This window comes from Rhincodon typus, chromosome 4, assembly GCF_021869965.1.
Source record: "Rhincodon typus isolate 14 chromosome 4, sRhiTyp1.1, whole genome shotgun sequence".
Classification (NCBI taxonomy): domain Eukaryota; kingdom Metazoa; phylum Chordata; class Chondrichthyes; order Orectolobiformes; family Rhincodontidae; genus Rhincodon; species Rhincodon typus.
This window is the reverse complement of record NC_063335.1, coordinates 24,620,794-24,641,687: the sequence shown is the minus strand read 5'-3', so window position 1 is coordinate 24,641,687 and position 20,894 is coordinate 24,620,794. Positions and strand designations below refer to the sequence as shown.

Below are 20,894 nucleotides of genomic sequence, written 5' to 3'. Positions count from 1 at the left end.
GGAGCTGCCTTAGACAATGGGTGGAATTTTAACCCTTAAGAACAGTTTTGGTTTTGAGAGGAAGAAAAATCCTAAAAAAATTCTCAAACCTCAACACAATCCCCTTTAAACCATCAGCACCCACACACTAATCTTCTGGTTCTAACTGAGAATGGAACTAGAAGTGAAAGAATAAACCATTCAAAGGGAGTAAATCACAATTTTAAATATTTTAAATAGGTTACAATCCTCAGACTTTTTCTACATTCCAGCTGTAATGCTGGCTGGCTGTGTTTCCAACCTCAGGAAACCTTGCAACTTAAAGAGGTAAAACCTTCTGTATGGAGAAGGTTAGTGATTTTCCTGCAATGTTTGTAGTCCAGGAGGAACTTGGTGTTTTCTCTCTGCTCTCCCAAAAAAAACCTGTTTACATCCCCAAGAAGTGGATAACCACTCTCTGACCAGGATCAGATGCCCTCCACAGCCCAAAATTTCCTCAGAGATCCCCATATCCTCCAGAGGTTCCCGCAATCTTCTCCTATCCTTCCATGACCGCCCACCATCCCTGATCTCTTCACGCTTCCTATCAAATGCTACTTCACCCACTGATCTTGTTTTACTTCCTCTCCATCCACTGCTGCAGCCCAATGGCAAAGACTCACTTGTCCAGAGGCCAGCCACCCTCCCAAACGTAGGTGGTTGCAACAAGGACGCGAAGCTTAGATTTATCAATCCCAAAATTGGTCCCTATCTCGAACATAAGATTAGGTAGAGACTAGGTATGGAGCTCTGCATTTCTTTATGATCACTTCACAAAATGATTTAAAAAAACATTTTTTTCATGAAGGATCTATCCTCTTAAAGCATAACAAAGGAGATTACTACAAAAATATGTTCTATGCACAGAGCCTCATAAGTTTACAAAATCACAAAATACCTGAGAAGATCCCACTCTAACCCAGAATGCCTTTGAAAGTTAATTTTTTTTCAAAAGTTCAAGAAACAGGTGAAGGTAGCTGAATGCTTTTGTCATGCAGTAGCAACACCAGTGGTATTTGCCATTGACAGGAGGCCGAACTCAAGCCAAAAAGATGCTTTGCCTATCACACAAATGAGTAACGTGGAATATGAATTCCAGTGCTGATGAGGTGCCAGGTTTGTAGGCTGTACGCCTTGAAGACCGACGGAATGTAGCAAACAATAAGTCTGGCTTTTGCAACAGGCCCACCAGCATACACTTGTAAAAGTCAAAACCCAGTTGTTAGAGCCTTTTTTTGACTATGGACAGAAAATGAGAAATATAGACACTAATTAAGAAGGAGATGAAGTACAAGGAGTTGTTGAGAGATAGTAGGAACTGCCGATGCTGGAGAATCTGAGATAACACAGATTTTCTGAAGAAGGGTCTCGACCCGAAACGTCAGCTTTCCTGCTTCTCTGATGCTGCTTGGCCTGCTGTGTTCATCCAGCTTTACACTGTGTTATCTTACAACGAGTTGTTAGCAGCTTTGGTGGGGGGGTGGAATCAATCTAACTGATACAGCTAATACTAAGTTACATTTTGGGGACACTGAGTGCAGACAAAGTGGCACCATGTTCTGGGCTCAGGACAGCTCAGTATAGCAACAAGCCTCTGACTGGTCAGATTGCACTTTAACAAATGACTTTGTGAGGGGACTGAAACAGAAAAGAGACAAGTTAGCTGCATCAATCTTTTCTCTCTCACTATCTCTGTAAAGTTGCTACGTGAAGTAGAAAAACTATATTCAGAATGCTGCAAAAAAGTTCTAAAACCCAAAAGAACAATGAAGACCTTGGGTCCCACCAAGCAACCGTGAATTACAGACTGATCATCGTGCAAATAACATTGAAGCACCACTGAAGAACTGAGAATTATGAAATCACCCCATCTAGCTTTATGATTTCGGACTGGTGATATAGAACTGGGCTCCTGTGCTTCTTTCTTTCCCTTCCATTCATAATATTTGTATTTTTTTCATTATGTGTGTCAGTGAGAGAGAGGGAGCTTTCAAAGAGGTGAAGTTGAAATACAAGATACAAAAATTTGAAATCCTGTTTTTTTTTACTGTTCTTGTGAGTTAAGAGTGTCACAATAAATAGTTAATGTTTACTGCTAATGAATAAACCTGGTGCTATCCTGGGTAGTAACGAGTCAGAGACAAATTAGGATTTGTGTTAGTTTAATTGAATCTTCACATTTGTCATGAGTCTGGGAATGGTGTGATTTCCAATACACAGTCCTAGTGGTTGTGACACAGTGTCCAACATTAGATGTGATGCTACAATTTGGCAACATTTGCTAGATAATCCTGAGTGTGCGACGAATTACACCGACAATCAGTTCAGTATTGTCAGTTCGACTCACAGTTTGACATAACCATGTGCGTTGGAAGCAACCTACATTAATACACAGGACCCTGTTCTTTGCAGATAGGAAGAACAAGTACACTTGCTTCAACTCAACAAAACAGGTGTCAGCTGTTCACTGGCTCATTCACCAAAGCAATGGTCTGACCCATCACAGCCAATGCGCCCAATGTTGGCTTTTTAATCATCTCCAATTCTAACTGGCCAACTATCAAAATATTATCAATTTCAGTCATCATCAAAATGTTAAACAGTGCTGACAACGGGAAATTGCTTGGCCATAACCTGCCCACTGACACTCAGCGTGAATTCTGCCAGAGCCACTCAGTCCCTCGCCTCATTATAGTCTTGACCCAAAGTCAGACAAAAGATTGAACTCCCAAGATGCGATGAGTGTGAATGCCCTTGAAACCAAGGCAGCATTTGATTGAGAATAGCATCAAGGAGCCTTAGCAAAAATGGCATCAATGGAAATCAGGGAAAAAAACTCTGCACTAGCACAAAGATAAGGAGTTGTTGGTGACAAACGATTTCAGTCCAAGGAGTTTCTCAGGGTAGTGTCCTAGGTTCAAACGTCTTCTGCTGTTTCATCAATGACCCTTATTCCATCATGAGGTCAGAAGTCAGGAGACTCATCGATGATTACATAATATTCAACACCAGCCACAACTCACCAGATGATGAAACAGACTGTATCTCAATGCAAGATTTGGAAAATACCAAGGATTCAGCTGATAAGGAGAAGTGATAGCTGCACGACATAACTGCCAGGCAATGAACATCTCCGACAAGAGAGAACCTAACCATCGCCCATTAACATTCAGTGGCATTACAATCACAGAAAGCGAACTAGACTAGCCATATGTATACTGTGGCTACAAAAGCAGGTCAGAGACTACAACCTCTGTGGCCAGTATCTCATTTGCTGACTCCCCAGTGCCGAGCCACCATCTAGAAGGCACAAATCAGGAGTATAATGGAATATGCTCTGTACATCTGGAAGGGTGTAGCTCCAATGACACATAAGAAGTTCAACACCATCTAGGACAAAGCATCCAACTTGACTGGTACCCCATCCAACACCTTCAACATCTCCTCCCTTCACCATTAACGCATAGTCAACATTGATGTACAGTGGCAGCAGTGAGTACCATCCACAAGTTGCACCATTGTAACTTGTCAAGGCTCCTTAGACAGCAAGGATTCAGGAACTACCTTATTAACAGCACTGTGGGTGTCCCTGCAACCCAAGGACTTCAGCAGTTCAATTCGACAGCTCATCACTTTCTACTCCAGGGCAATTACAGATGACAATAAATGCTAGCTTAGCCAACAACAAATAAAAAAACATCGTTAAACCACTACCAAAGTTCTAAATTCTGGATTTCACTCTCCAGATGTCTTTACTCTTTTTAACTCCCTCACCTCCTTTAAGATGAACCTTAAAACCTAGATCTTTGAAGTAAAATGAGATGTTTTACTGTATTAAAGACAGCTCATAACTGTGAGTTGCAGCTACTGATGTTAATCACAATCTTTGCAGAACTATGTAGCGTCTTGTGGCACCTTTATATTGCATTGTTGGATTTGGACAGCAAGGCTCCAGTCTTCATATTCAGCCACCAAGCAATGAGCAGAAGTGGAGTTTGCATAAACCTGTAAGACTCAAAAAACGTTATGTCCCCACTGCCACTTGAATAAGATAATCTGAACAGTTTATACTTAATGTCAAGAGAACCACAAGTCTGCTGTCAGCTGCTGCTTTTGAAACACAAAAGCACCTTGACTGATGACCCAGGCGAAGCAGAAAACACTTCATGTGTGAAACTGCAATGGCCAACCCTTTAATAAATGACTAGAAATGAAAACTGTTCTCACTTAACTGAAATCATGTACTGAAGACTGAACAGCATGTATTGTTCAGTATTCTGTACACCAAGCAATTATAGACCTTGAGGTTGAACAAGTTGTACAGACATCATATGTTGTTAGATTTATACTGCATTTAGCTAGGGTATGTTTGATTACGATGCTGGGTTAAACAAAACAGAAAATGTTCCACCCTCATTGCCAACTCAAATCAACTTCCAGGCAGCCTTTGACAAATGCCCTCAATAGGTACTTTAACCACTTCAATTGCCATCTTGCTTCTGCCATGCGAGTAGTGGTGCCCCCGCAACCCCCCACCCCCAGCTATCTCCCCAAAAGCAGTATTCCAACTGACAAATGGATGGAAGCAGCTTCCTGGTGGCACTCACTGGAGTGAGCAATGCATCATTTAATTTTTCAACTCCTCACACCTCGTCAGCCACAACTGCCACAGGGCCGAACCTACAGCCTCATAATGATGGCCTAGGAGCTTTGGCTGCTTTTGATTTTTAAATTTTCAAATAGTCTCCAGAGACTACCTCCACTGTGACACCCTTTCATTCTGCTAACTAATGTTGGCAGTGCGCTCCTCTCCTCTTTGGATTTCTAGTTGCCCAGGGCTTTGGACACACACATATACTCTAAATTCTCCCTCACAGTTCTGGTGCTGACATTTCAGTTCCAAACCATGTTTCATCCCAGCAGCTTATTTGGGAGACAGAAATTAAAGTCAAGGCCCAGTTCAGAAAAAAAATCCCAGCGCAAGTGGGACTGATCATAATGAAATTATTCCTAAGGAGGAGAAAGCACAATTGAAAGAAATATATAAAGTGATTCAAAAAGTAATATTTATTGTTTCCCAGGTGAGTCCTGATATTAAATTCTATTGAGTTAAAGATGAGCAGCAACCATGAGATAACCTTAAATAATGAATGGTATGGATGGCCTTCTTATGTTCAAGTGGTAGACATTAAATAATTGTTACCAAGCAACAATTATAAAATAGTAACCTTATCAATCAAGCTGACAGCATAAATCACATGTCAAGATTAAATTTGTTGTCTTGAAGCCACTCCAATGTATTTTTTTCAAAAAGATGACAAACAAAATTAATTTTGTGATTTTGATGCAACTCTCTTACTTCAACCTGAGGTACGGTTCCTGCAGCCTCCTGCATCTTACAACAGAGCTATTCTTCCCACGTGAATTCATAATGAACGTCAGTCGGTTCTTGTACTACATGCCTATCATGACAAAGCTTAATCTTAGGCTTAGGCAATGACCACATCCACCCTTTCCATCTGAAACAAAGAAATAGCAATCCTTCCTGACTTTTTCCTTTCCCCACCTGAGCAACAGTGAAGCTAAGGAAAACTGCATTTCATTTAACCCAACCAAGGTCTGTTAAATCAACATAAACTGGGAATTGATCCTTCACTTCCTTTGCTCAACCTCAGAATCATCAGGAGGGTCTTTTGATCACTTAATTCTGCAGGAATAAAGAACGTCATGATTGGCAATGAATAAAAATAATCTGCAATTTGTTTCCCTACAAACTATACACACAAAATATAAATGAGCAATTTTAACACGAATTTCGTTTCTTGCTATCTTTTGTGAAATGATGAGCATTTACAGCATTGGACAAAATTGGCCTGATTTTGTTTCCAAGTTTGGAACAAGAAACTTCTAGGTCCTAAATCACCCTGAGGAGAAGATTAAAAGCAGTCACAGTCTCCAGTTTTCACAGCTACTGACTGTTAATTGGTTGATGGGAGAGACTGATGGTCAAGTAGTAGCTACAGAGTGGAAGTACAGGCCAAACTCTGCAAATACAGGCTCGGTTTAAGTACAACATGATAGACATGACTAGGAATTGAACCAACAGTGATGGAAGATGAAAGGCAGTGGGCTGGAACAGCTGCTTCGCTGACACTGACCTGGAGATCATCTTGGCGGTGATTGTTGTGTATTTATGTAACATGTTACACTGACACTTTCAGAGTCTGATCGTGTGACAAAGATGGTAGTGATTGTAACGAGGTTAGCCAGGTGGACCTCATAGAAGAGTTCCCTGATTGGACCAGATTAATAGCCCCAATCAGGGAGCCCTGGCTGACAGATATAAACAGGAGTGTCAGAGGTTCTGCTCACTCTGAGAGTTGGATCAGTGTCAAGGACTCTCCATATATAAGTAAAGGGAGACTTGGTGATGGGATACTGGCCTCTGTGGAGTTATTTCAGTGGTGATGAGAATGGGATGCTCCTGAAAAATTCACTTGCAACTTTTGTCTTTGAGTTGGAGTAAGCATTCCTGGCATCATGCTGTTATTTGGGAAGCTTGATTTGATTGATCCTGCCATTGAAAAGTGGGCCCAGTATGTGGAAAGAATGTGTTATTTTTTTCTGGGCAAATGACGTTGGGACAGATGTAATCAGTAATTCTCCTGGCAGCTTGTGAACCCACAGCCTTTTTGGTTATTGGGAGACTAACATTCCCTCAGACACCAGATACTAAAACTTTTCAAGAGTTGACAAATCTGGTTAAAGAATATTATGATGCCAAGCCTTCTCTAATTGTGATATGTTATTGGTTTTACTTGGCAGTTTGAAAACCAGAAATTGTGTTGGGATTTCTGACTAGGATAAGTTGACTGGCAGAGGCATGTGACTTTGGCTTAACCCTTAATGAGATGCTGAGAGACTGTTTGGTATGTAGGATTAATGCTGTAACCATGCAAAAGCACCTGCTAGCTGAACTCAACTGGACTTCAAAAAGGCACTACAACTAGCTTTATCATTGGAAAATGTGGCAAGTAGAGCATTTGAGTTGCAGGGTATACCAAAGGAAGTGGACACCCTTGCCAGTCTGACTGAGCTTGGGGAACACCACTTGAGTGAAGGCAATTGCATAGCCACACTCAGGACATATTCTGAACAGAGGGACTCAAGGTTAGGCCATAGCAAAACCCCAAAACAAAGCCAAGCCTCAGTGAAACAGTTAAAATTTTCATCAGGATCCAGGCTGGCAAGCCACTGTAGTTGCTGCCAGTATGAAGACCTGAGAGAGCAAAAGAGACCCACTAGACCTAAAATGAACAAGAGAACTCATAGGCTGGTATTCAGGAGACTGCATACCCTGGAAAGCCCAATTACATTTGTTTGGACCAGTTAAATTGCTGAGCAACATCCAAGTCAGAACCAATCAAAATAAACATCTGCTTAAATGCTCACCCGCTTCTAATGGATGTTGAAATGAGGGCAGCTGTTTCAGTAATCACAGAAGCAGTCCTTAACATCATTCTGGACTCCAACCCTGAAGTTTGGGCAAGGGCTCGGCGAGACTTAGAACCTACACTGGGAAACCTTTACAGGTTAAGGGCACAACTTTGGTTCCAGTCTCTTATGAGAAGCAGATGATTGAGTTACCACTTATTGTAGTAAAAGGCTTGGGGCCCAGGCTTGATGGGGTGAAATTGATTGATTGAGAAACAGTCACCTAGAAAATGGCTGCCTGAGTGAAGTCCTTATTAAATACCTTGACATTTTACAAGAAGGTCTAGGGACTATCAAAGGAACCGAGGCCAACTTCATGTTGACCAGGGAGCAATTCCACCAGTCTGCAAGGCCTGCTCAGTACCATTTGCCTTATGAACAAAAGTAGAGGCAGAAATAAGCGAAGGAATCATCAAACCAATCCAGTTTGCAGAATGGGCAGTACCAGTCATACTGATGTCAAGCAAGATGGGTTGGTCCGCCTTTGTGGGGATTTTAAACAGAGGGTAAACCGCTTTTGCAGCTGGATATATACCCAATCCTTCGCATAAAGGATTTATATGCAGAGCTGCCAGGGGGTGCTGTCCTTCATGAAGCTGGGTATAAGCCACGCTTACTTGCAATTGTGGTTAGATGAGGATTCTCAGAAGTATGCTACAATTAATACCCATAAGGGTTTACACCACTGTACCAGACTGCCATTTGGAGCATCATCAGCCTGTGCTGTTTTTATAGTGAACAATCAAGAACATTTTATAAAGGTCTACCTGAGGTCACCATTTATCTAGATGATGTGCTACTAACAGGGAAGAGCAATAAGGAGAAATTAGAGTCCTTCGATGCTTCTCTTAGGTGGGCATACACCTTAGAAGAGAAAAATGTGTTCCAAGCACCCTAAGTCACCTACTTGGACTATAGAGCCGATAAGACCGGGTTACACCCTTTGGAAGATAAAGTGAGGGCGATCAAAGTTGCTCAGGCTCCCATATCAGTACCGGAGTTAAGGCCTTTCCTTGGGCTGGTGAACTATTATGGAAAATTCATACATAACCTGGCCTCCTTCCTGGCACTTTTGCATCAACGCTTAACAAATGGTGAGCCTTGGATATGGTTGTATAACCAAGTCATAAATTTCAGGGAAGTGAAGAAATGGTTATCATCCTCCGAAGTGTTGGCACACTATGATATCAAGTGAGATCTGGTATTGACGTACAGTGCCTCCCTGTACGGCATCAGGGTAGTATTAGCTCATAGATGGCCCAGTGGAGAGGAATGCTTAATAGTGTACGCATGCAGAACTTTGGCTAATGCAGAGCATAAAAACGCCAGATAGAAAAGGAAGGTTTGGCAGTAACATTTGGAGCGAGGACGTTCCACCAATACATTTACGGACATAAATTTGTAATGATAACCAACCACAAACCCCTGCTACATCTACTTAAAAACGTCAAGGCAGTGCCACCCATAGCTTCATGCTGAATTCAGTGAGGTTCTAATACTAAATGTATATAATTACAAGTTGGAACACCATCTGGGAGGCCAAGTAGCATTAAACGCCTCCCGCTGGCAAATACACCACCAGTGGTACAGCCACTGGAAAAGTCCATAATGTTTTTAAATTTTCCAGACACACTTCCAGTCACAGCTTACCATATCAGACTTTGGACGCAGAAAAATCGTGTCTTGGCAAAACTGAAACAGGTGATGATAAAGGGGGAAACCAAAGGGCTATCACAACCAGATTTGAAACCTTTTTGTACCTGGAGACACCGGATCACAGGACGGCATATTATTTTCGGGAGCAAGAGTGATTGTCCCAAGCAAGGGGACACTGTCAGATACAGGTTGAACTCCTCCAGGGTCATCCAGGGGTTTCCAAAATGAAGACGTTGGCAAGAAGTTATGTCTAGTGGCCAGGATTGAATGCAGACCGAGCCGCATTGGTGGGGCAATTACAGATGGCAAGAAATGCTGGTCCAGCCAGTGACACCCATATCCCATGAAATAATAATAAAAAAACTATCATGGCAGGATTTGAACACCGGTCCCCAGAACATTGTCCATGGATTAACAGTCTAGGTCAGTGCCTTCCTTTTACAGTCAGTAAAAATAAAAGGAATTCACCCAAGGGAAGAAGTGACCAGTGCAGAATAAACTAATGTTCTCCACCCTGACCTACGAATGCCCTACATGGACGGAAATGCTTTAAGGTGAAAGTATCGATTTGGAAAGCAACAGGCAGCCTCAGGAACACCTTGCTTTAAGTGGAAAGAAATGAGGTAGTGCTATATTTTCTGTGGTACATTTTGCTACGTAGACCCTTCCCATTAAAAATATGTTTGGCACCATAGGACTATACGATGAAAGTACAGAGAGCTGGAACTCCTACGTAGAAAGATTCCATTATTTTATTCAAGCGAACAAAATTGGAGCAGATTATAGCCATTCCTGAATGCCATGAGGTGGGGCGATGGAGAAGTTTAACTGCTGAGGAGTCTGATATAGCCAGAAAAGCTGGGTTCCGAAACTTCTGAAGAAAGAGTAAGAAGCCTACAGGCTTATTGTGACGCACCAGTCATATCTGACTATTCTAATCCTGTTTTCCACCACTTGGATCATAGCCTTGTATGCTATGGTGTTTCGAGCATTCATCTAAACAGTTCTTAAATGTATCGCAGGTTCCTGCCTCCACCATCCTTTCAGACAATGAGTTGGAGATACACACATCACTGGGTGAAAAAGATTTCCTCAATTTCCCTCTAAATTTCCTGGTCCTTGCCTTAAAGCTAATTTCCTTATTAGGAGACCCCTATACTAAGGAAAATGTTTCTCCCTACCTACCCAGTCTATGTCTATGTATGCCTGTCCTGCTGATTTCAAGAATCTATAGACATGCACATCAAGGTCCCTCAGATCCTCTATTTTCTAGGGTCCTATCAATGAACATTGCCAGCTATTGCTTTCCTGACATTCAGCTGGACTCCCTATTATGCTTGGAGCCTACCTCTTTTGCCCGCATGGTGCCAGGAGGGTGATGACTCCCTGCCCTGCTCAAATACATACAGAACATGTTCCCTGAAATCTTTGGACATCCAATGCCATTTGTGTACCAGTGGCTGAGTGGTCCCATAAGTAATGCTTCCATTTGTTGACTTGCACCATAACTGGATGTTTTTTGTGCCTCCATGCACCTTTTCTGATCTTTACCCAGTGTACCTCCCATGCAGAAGTCAAAATAATTTTTCATTTTCAAGATCTCCTCTTGAGATTTTCTCAAGGGCTACCATTTTCATTCGACAATTCCTTTATTAGATGATGTTGTTACATAGCAACAACACTCTATTTGCGTGGATATGCAGGGTAGTTGGGTTCATGCACACACAGACTTAGAATAATTTAACAAAATCCACAATAATTATCAACTTTCCTTTTAACTTAGAGCCACTTAGAAAAGCATTAGTTGCTCAGAATAACTGCTACATATTACAAGAAACAAAATGTCACATCACCCAAAGCACATCTTGCAAAAACTGCTAAGGTCACAGCCAGTGCATTTTCATCACAAGCACATAGCTGAAACATTTAAACCAGGCAGTTACAACCCTAGTCACTGCACCTTGATCTCATCTTCGATTTTAAATTTAACAATTGTAAGTGTTTATTATAATAGGATCCACAACATTCTTTCCATGAATAGTAATTCCTGAACTTGCACAGCCCTAAACTAGGAATTCCACATTCATTTGCAAGAAACTCATTGCCTCAGTGATTTGAAATTTTCTTGAGTTGGTTAGCTGAGTATTTTATTGTTTACCGGTTTCAAACTATTCTCTCTCCTTTGCAACCTCCAACTCACTCATTCTTGCAGCCTCCTCATCCTTCCTCAAGCTCTTACAACCTCCTTCTCCTTCCTTCCACTTCTTATAGCCACCTTCTCACTCCTTCAGCCCTTCTCTAGTTTCATTCTCTTCTTACCCTTCTTGCAGCCTACGCCCCCCCCGCCATTCCTTACATTCCCATTTCTACTCCCCACCCCCACTTTAAAACCTCTGCTTCCCTCCCCAGTCCTTCTATGACTTTATCTTCCTTCCTTCCTTGAGAGTGATTGAATTAAGTTGGAATCTAGAATATTAAATGTGAACAAAGTAAACTTCAAATGAGGGTGAGGTCTCTTACATAGATGGGAAACTTGATTAAAAGATATCACAGTAGATACATATTTTTAAAATTAATTTATGATTTGCATCAAGTGCATATTTACATAAAGGCTTTTCAATCCTGTTGCAACATTCAGTAAGATCATGGTCAATCTTCTACCATAAATTAATCTTTCCACACAATCCCAAATCCCTTAATTCCCTTAAGTTTCAAACACCTTTTTGTGTTGTTGAAAAAAGACATATTTGTTGATATAGCGAGAGGTGCAGGTGCTGGAGTCAGGGATAACAAAGTGTGGAGCTGGAGGAACACAGCAGGCCAGGCAGCATGAGGAACAGGAAAGCTGACGTTTCTTCAGAAACATCAGCTTCCCTGTTCCTCTGATGCTGTGTTCCTCCAGCTCCACACTTTGCTATATTTTGTTGATGCTTTTCAGGACAATTCTCGAGGAATTAGAATTAGATTTATTTTCACATGTACTCAAGATCACATCTGCAATGTCACCCCACATGGTGCCATCTTGGATACAAAGTACCTACGTACAAATCTTAGGTACAAAATAGAGAGAAAAATCAAAAAAAGTTAAATTACCTTACAATTATTCATAGTATAAGTTAGAAAAATAAGAACTGAAGTTAAGAAGATAAAAATGGAGTACTAAAGGGAAAATAACATTATACTGTGTAAGAGGACAGTACTGATGACTGGCAACCAGCCTGAGCTTGCAAAAAACTCACAACAGTGTCTAGTATTAGATGTGGTTCCACAATTGCACAACATTTCCTACATAATTCTGAGTACTTGTGTGTACTAGAGGCTACATATATTAATACTAGAGGCTACATATCAGGTCTTGTTCTTTGTAGACAGAAAGACATAGAATCATACAGTACAGAGGAGGCTGTTTGGCACACAGTACTCTAGTTGTGGCCAAACCAAAGTTTGTACACACACTTCAACTGTTTTAACTCAACAAAACTGGTGACAGCCATTGTTTGGTTAATTTCTCAAGGCAATGCCTTGACAAATCAGAGTCCACCTGCCTGGTTTAAAATTTAAACAAATATTGGCAGTTAACTGTCAGTCACCATCTAGCTGGTACATTCTACATGGCAATGCCTGTACCAATTGGAGTTCATTTGCCAATGCATCAGCAGTCTCCTCTCATACAGTATAAACATAGTTTTCCCTTTACTTTGGCATTTCTTGCAAATTGTCCCACTGAGTTCAAGACAAAACACTGACAAAATGTCTCCTTCTTCAGCAAAACTCAAGTTCTGTGCTACCAAATGATTATTTATCAAAAGTCCATCAATCTATATCATGAATATACTCAACAATCGAGCATCCACATCCCTCTGGGGTACAGAATTCCAAAGATTCCCAGCCCTTTGAATGGGAAAAACTTCTCACTTCGGTCCTAAATCCATTCTTAGCATAATTTAAAAACAATAAACCAATCAAGTGACAATAATGATTTATATAGAATTTGATAATTAATCAAACACACATTCTGTTTGGTTAAGATTGAAAATTACTCACTGCTATTTGGTTGATCTGCAAAAGTCACCTTGCGTCCATCCCAGCTCTTTTCAACTGGCTATAATGTTAAAAAAAAAACCAAATATTAAGGTCATAATTGATTACTGAATCTAGGATCTTAAATGAAATAAAGGTTAAATAACATTTAACTTGATATAGTTATTCACACTCTAACAGTTAAACTAAAAAAAAAGTGAAACTAATATTCAAGTTTACCTTTTCCTCTGGATTTTGAGTAGGGGTTGATGCTTTGTAGCCAAGCTGCAACAACATGGCTTCTGCAGCATTCCGCTTTGCAACTTTCTTGTTAGGACCGGTACCTGTCGTCACCTCAGTGCCCACCATGACCTAAAGAGCAACACAGCAATTAAACATGTAATTGTTTTAAAAACATTTAGTTGCCATTATATGAAATCCAAAGCCAAAAATAACATTCTACCAGACATTACAAACAGATTCTCACCAAGACATCCAAAGGTTTTCCTTTCTACATATCTTATCTGGTAATCAGAATAAGTGAGCGGAAAGAAAATTCATCCAGATATCTTCAAAGTCCATTGAAATCCCATTGTGAAGGAAGTGCAGTTATAGGTGGTTTTATTAGCTTTTCACAAGAAGCCAAAACTGAGATGAAAATTACATACATATGAATGAAAATCACATTAAATTGAAATGCTGCATTCAAAGATTAAAAGCTGTAGTTTATTTTCGTTTTATATCTTCGCTGATACTGCACACTGCCAAGACTTTTAACTTCTAATAGCTCTGTTGGGCAGAAAAATCTCCTGTTGAACAGTGAACTGCTTGCATAATTGAGGGAGCTTTAGTTTATGTTCAATTATGTTGCACAAAAGAAATCTCATCAGCCTGATTTTGTACCTTTACATAGGTTATATGGCACAGAAAGAGGACATTCAAGCAAACAGTTTCTGCTGGCATTTGTGTTCCATTAGAGACTCCTCCCATCTTTCTTCATTTAAACCCATGTTCACAACGTTCTATTCCATATCTCATATATATTTATTTTCTAATCCATCTATTCAGAGATGTTATTACATACCTCCGCAGCAGGTGAGACTTGAACCCAGGCCTCCCGACTCAGAGGTAGGGACACTACTACTGTGCACAAGAGATCTTTCCATATTTCTCATACGCTTAAATAAAAGAAATTTACTGCAGATGCCTAAATTCTGAACAAGAGACATATTGCACTTGAAAGTTCTCCCTGATGCTGCCAGACCTGCTGAATTTCTCAAACATTCTGTTTTTATGTCTTACATGATTGTCTAGCTTCCCCTTAAACACACGTATATAATACCACTGTAGTATTGAGGTCCTCTAGTTTTGCTCTTCCCTAAAAGAGAAAACATTCTCTTCCTATCCATGCCATCAAAACCTTTCACATCTCAGATCTCAGCCTTTTTCCTTTTCCAAGAGGAGTTCTGATCTGTTCACACTTAACAAACCAGTACTCAAGATTCTTGCAGCAGGCAAATTTGCCCCCAAAATCTCTAAAATGCTATGGAAAATTCAACCATGGATTCGTTCCCTCTTGCATTTCCAGCTGATAGGTTTACTAATGAGCAGCTTCTGTCGAAGTTACGTATAAATGTTGTTCAAAATTGTGCTCATTTTGGGATGTGAATTTATCGCTAGAGTTTCTACTCAGATTAATTTACATATCAGCAATTGTAACATCTTTCTTAAATCTTCACAATCATGTCGTGTTTCAGAATGCAATTTGGAAAAAAAAAATGATTTTTGGAAGTGGTAAGCTGTTGCAGTTTATGATGTAAAGGTGCCAGTGTTGGATCTGGGTGGACAAAGTCAGAAGTCACATTGCACCAGGTTATCGTCCATCAGGCTTATTTGAAATCGAGCTTTGAAAGCACTGCTCCTTCATCAGGTGAAGTCAGGTGCAGTTCATGACAATAGCTGGGTTCATCACAAAAAAAAATCATTGCCTAGTCCAACATCTGCCAATAACTTAATTTTGAATAACTGAAAATGACTTTAAAAACTGGCACATAGCTGTTTGCTAATTATATTGAGAGGAAACTGTTTTGTGGCAAATTTTCAAAATCAGTCAATGAATAAGGCTTTTCAAAAGCTCTTGCATGTAATTTTAGGAATCTCCTTGAAGGTCCACAAATAGACATTAATTAGCAGAACTTTGTCATGGAGTGTGACCAGTTTCGTGGAAAATGGCCAGAGGTTGGGAGAATTGTCGCAGTTCCATCAATTTCTTTTTTAATAGTAGCACAGAAAATCAGATTAATTTGATTAATGCTGGATATAATTGTGAATCCTTGATCTTCTGCAATATTTTTCAAGGGGTAGGAAAAAGAAATTACTGTTCTTCAACCTTGAAATCAACAGGCAGTGGTGTCATGGTAAATGATTGGGACCTCTTTCTTTTGAGAATTCTCTCTTGAAAAGTACAACCAATTAATGACAAAGGCTACCCTCTCTCCGACCCCCATTCTTTAGAATTAGTCAGCTCCAATGGGTGTGAACAAAATGAGAAGAAAATGTGTGTGTGTGTATATAGTGAGAAGAGAAACGTTCACTCAATCCTAGCCTGCACAAATAATCAGAATCAAATAGTTTCTGAAGATATGTTCTATTTTTGGTGAAGACCATGCTCACAGAACTCTGGTTACTTGTTGCTGTCAACAGGGGATCAGGCTAAATCCTAGAAGGAGATGAAATTCTTTGTGAGGAAGACAAGAGATTTGAAGGATTTTGTGATTGCTAACAGGCTGAGTGAACTGAAACTAATTCATAAGATCTGTTCTTGCTATTAAATGAGTAATTTACAGTTTATAATCCAACACAATTTGCCTGCTAATTTATGTGTAACTTGTATTGATTCTGAGTTTTAGTGCCTCAGTGGTTATCCAAGACAGTTTTTGCTTTGCTTGACCCTGATATAGTAAAACTGTTTTGTTTTAAATTGTGGAACCTTGCGTGTCCAATATTTCAGGAAATAACTAGGATGTTTTCTTTTTTCAAAAAAACTAGTTGCTGATCACAACCAAAATCGTGACACATGACTGATGACAATTCTTTAGCATTCCTCCACCCCACAAGTATAACAGCAGCCATCACCACAAGGTGCATCAATATCAGCAACTCAGATGCTCAAGTTGAGATTCAAGTTCTAGGATTTGCTTGCCAGTCTCCAGAAACAGCATTGACCAACAAATGCTGCGAAGAGTCGGCAGCCTGTGATCATAACATCTGGGCAGACAAAGAATGGTAAAGAAGCTCCCAAGCCACATACTGTACGACATGCAAAGCACCTTGTGGCCCAAGGTACAAGTGATACTCCCAGAAAGCAAAATATCACTTAGAGATCTATTAAATCCTACCACTCTTATATGATCAAACTCTCAACAGTTTTGCAACCAATGTTTCTTTACAATTTATTTACAGTGTGAGGTCCCTTTCATGTGTTACATTCATTTTGTTTTATTACATGACCATACACAAGAATTATTTATCCCAGAACAAAGCTTGTACAAAACTTCTGATTGGGCAGTCTGGACTAGTGTGAGAAATAGCTGTCTAGTAACCCTATAAAATCTTAAGAAATTTATTGAATGTTATAGAACTAGATAGTAAACAGGGGATATCTGTGGATGTTGTATATTTGGACTTCCAGAAAGCATCTGATAAAGTCTTACATAGGGAGACTTTTAGCTAAGGTAGAAGTCAATGTAATTGAGGACAAATTACTGACATAGATGAGAAATCAGTTGAGTGCCAGGCAACAGAAAGTAGGGGTAATGGATAGGTACTCAAATTGACAGGATGTGATCAGTGGTGTCCCACAAGGATCTGTGTTTGGACCTCAATTAGGGCTCTCTCCTAGGAAACTGATAGTAACTAGTGAGGATGTGCACTGCCTCTGGATGTAGTGGCCTTCTCCAGAGGTCCCCAGTATCAGAGATGCCAGCCTTCAGTGAATTCAATTTGATATCAAGAAACCACTGATACAGCAAAAGCTACACACTCTGAAAACATTCTGACAATAGTACTGAAAACTTGAGCTTCAGAACTTGCTGCACCCCTAGTCAAGCTGTTTCAGTAAAGCTACAGCACTGGTACCCAACCAACAATGTGGAACATCCTGTACACAAAGTCGGACAAATCCAACCCAGCCAATTACTGCCCCAACATTTTACTCTTGATTATAAGTAATATGACGGAAAGGGTCATCAACAGTGCTATCAGGACCAGTTCAGCAACAATCTGCTCACTGATGTGCAGTTTGGGTTCTGCCAGGGCCACTCAGCTCCTGCCCTCATTACAGCCTTGGTTCAAACATGGATAAAACAGAATTTCAGGGATGAGGTGAGAGTGGCTGACCTTATCATCAAGGCTGTTTTGACCAAGGGTGTGACATCAAGGAGCCTTAGCAAAACTAGTCAATGAGATTCAGTGGGGGGAATCTCTCTGATGGTTGGAGTCATACATAGTGCTAATGAAGTTGTTGGAAATCAGTCATCTTAGCTCTGTACGAGTTCCTCAGGGTTATGTCCTAGGCCTAATCATCTTCAGTTGCTTTGTCAATGAATTTCCCCCCATAAAGTCAGAAATAGGGATATTCACTTATGTTTGCACAATGTTCAGTGCATTCACAACTCCTTAGATACTGTTCAAATGCAGCAAGACCTGGACAATATCCAGGCTAGGGCGGTAAAATGGCACTGCAGCAGATCAAGAAAGCAGTTCACCACCATCTTCTCAAGGCAACAGGAGCGTGCAAGAATTGCTGGCCTAGCCAGCAGCATTCACGAGTGAATAAAAAGCAAACATGTGTAATAGGAACAAGGATGTTGCGCAGCCATGGGATGTAGCATCTGTGAGAATCAGTGGTGTCTGCTGACATTTGTGCAGGCCCTGTAGCTCATATGAGATGAGGCTGGGATTATGGGCAACATTTAAATGAGAAAGCAAGAGTTTAACATGTGTAAGGAGTAAGGGTGAAATGAGGAGCAGTTGACAGAAGTTGCGCCATTGTGATTAGCACTAAGGCAAGTGATGCAGTGATAAGCAGTGGTATGACTGGCATAAGAGGGACAAGGCAGAGTGGAAGAATATACATTATGAGAGATGTGTAAAGGAGGACATGTGCTAAACTTCCCTAACCTAATCAGGTTATTGGAATATTTCCCGCAAAGATTCAAACCTTGCCAGGATGCTCCTGCTGCTGACTTCCTCAGCTAACTTCATTTATAGTTTATTCCTCCCATTTGTGACCTTAATGACCTGATGCAGTCACAAAGTGACTAGCAGTTGACAGGTGGCAGTCCAGATTAAGTCAAAGACATCCATGAAATCAGAGGTAGTAAACCTATGTATGTGGGCAAAGCTTACATTGAGGCACATGAAACTCATATTCAAGAGTCAGTGCATTCTGCATTGAGATGGCTGAATGGCCTATTCACCACACTTTAACTTAGGCACGAAATTGCATCTTTACCGTGTCTCAGAATTTGCAACACACAGGTGATGAATTACATTGTTAACATTAACATCAAAACATTACATTAACATATCTCTCCCTCTCACTCCACTGATGCTGCCTGACATGCAGCAATTTGTTTCTATCACAGCCATCACCTGTTTTCCTTCTAACTTTGATTACTTTCATATTAGTATCTCTCCCTGGCCTCTGCACAACAGTCCCACATGGCTGCATGCCCATCGCTGGATCACTCTCCAGCTCTCGGGACGAGGAGTCTGAAAACACTAACCCCATCACTGTGTTCTTTATTTTAAATTTTGACACTACCAGAATTCACTGTGAAATGGTTAACATAATACAAACATATCTGGGCAAGCATAGGGAGTGGGCGAACTCTGACCAACAAACTAGGAAAGTAGCCAAGAACAGGGAGTAGGTGGACACTGACCAAAAATGATATTGCATCAATCAAGCGTAAATTTGGATGTAACCCCTTGTGTAATTGGTGGATCATGTGCACATTGTAATCTATTGTACTTTGATAGCACAAGACACACTGCAACTGTTGTTATGGGAGCCAGAGATCTTTGGCTTGAACAAAGGAGACTGTCAATGTTACCAACTGCCTATCCCTAACTGCTCTTGAGAAGATAGTGGGAAATATGTTGCAGTCTGTGTGGTTACACCCACAGAGGCTTTTTTGTCCATGGTATGTCAGTATTGTTGTCTAGGACAGTTTTTTTATTGGCCATTTCCTAATCCTTGAGAAAGCAGTGATGAGCTGTCTTCAGTACATTACGGACAAGTACACCCACAGTGTTACTAAGAAGGAGTTCCAGGATTTTGACTCAGCAACAGTGAAGAAACAGCTGAAATAGTCTGAGTCAAGACGATGTGCAGCTTGGATGGGATCTTGCAGTGCTCCCACGTGTGCGTTACCCTTATTCATCCAGATAGTATATGTTGTGAATTCAGAAGATGTTGTCAAAAGACAGTTGTCAAGCTATTGACATGCACCACAGTCACCTTTCTTTGTAACAGGAGTAGCTTCAATAAATGGAGCATTTTTCCCAATTTCCCAATGGCTTCAATTTTCCTAAGGTTCCTTGATGCCACATTTCAGTCGAGTTTTTCCTTAATGTCAAGAGCAATCATTTTCACCTCATCTCTGGAACTTAATTCTTCTCGTTCATTTTTGGGCCAAGGCCGTAATTAGGCCTAGAGCCAAACGGTCCCGGTGAAATCCAAAGTGAGTATAGGTGAACAACTTATTACTGAGCAAGTGTGGCATGATAGTACTGACAATACCTTGCATTGCTATGATTACCGACTGAAGGCAATGGGGTGATAATTAGCTGGATAGAATTTGTTTCTTTTTGTGGACAGAACATACCCAGCAATTTTCTACATTGGTGAGTAGATGCTTTAGTTGTACTGAGACAGTTTCACGAGAGACATGTCTGGTTCCGGAGGACATGCCTTCAGCACAGTAGCCAAGATATTGTCAAGACCTTGGCTGTACCCAGTACTTTCAAGTATTTGTTAGTATCATATGCAACAAATTTAATAGGATAAAGGCCTAACATCAAAAATTTAAGGTGCAAACTGAAATTGAACTTTCACTGGACTCTTCTTAAGTTGGTTCAAGATGGTTGCAAATGCTTCAGGATCTTGTCTTGCACAAATGTACTGGGGTCCACCATCATGAAGGATGTGGAGGTTTGTGGAGCTGTGTTCTTCCTCATTTATTTGCTTACTTATCACTTACCATTCACCCTTAAATATGACAGAAGCACAGATTTGATCTGCTCTATTGGCTATGGAATGACTTAACTCTTTCTAATGCATGCTGCTTTCACTGTTTGGTATGCTCACAGTCCTATATTATGGCTTCCCAAAGATATTTCATCTTTAGGTATACCTGGTACAGATCCTGACATGTTCTCCTACAGTCTTCATTAAACCAGTGTTGTATTCAAGCCCCATTGCTTCACTAATCGCACCATTATAATAAATATTTGTTCCAAACATCAAAATGGCCAGCTGGTTTCCTTTTTGTACTATTCTTCAGAATAAAATAAACTTCTTTATAAGAAGACGTTTCCTTATAAAAGAGATAACAAGGTGTAGAGCTGGATGAACACAGCAGGCCAAGCAGCATCAGAGGAGCAGGAAAGCTGACATTTCGGGCCTAGACCCTTCAGAA

The 20,894-nt window shown here is 40.6% G+C and overlaps 1 protein-coding gene across 1 annotated transcript in view; it reads right to left on the bottom strand.

The window, feature by feature from the left end:
- Window positions 1–20,894, bottom strand: part of stau2 (staufen double-stranded RNA binding protein 2) — a 263,804-nt gene that overhangs the window by 135,861 nt on the left and 107,049 nt on the right. Inside the window, exons 11-12 of the mRNA XM_048595666.1 lie at window positions 13,429–13,560; window positions 13,213–13,270 (exon numbers count right to left, since the gene is read on the bottom strand). Of these exons, the coding sequence (XP_048451623.1) occupies window positions 13,213–13,270; window positions 13,429–13,560 (190 nt within the window). The remainder of the gene's footprint in view (window positions 1–13,212; window positions 13,271–13,428; window positions 13,561–20,894) is intronic.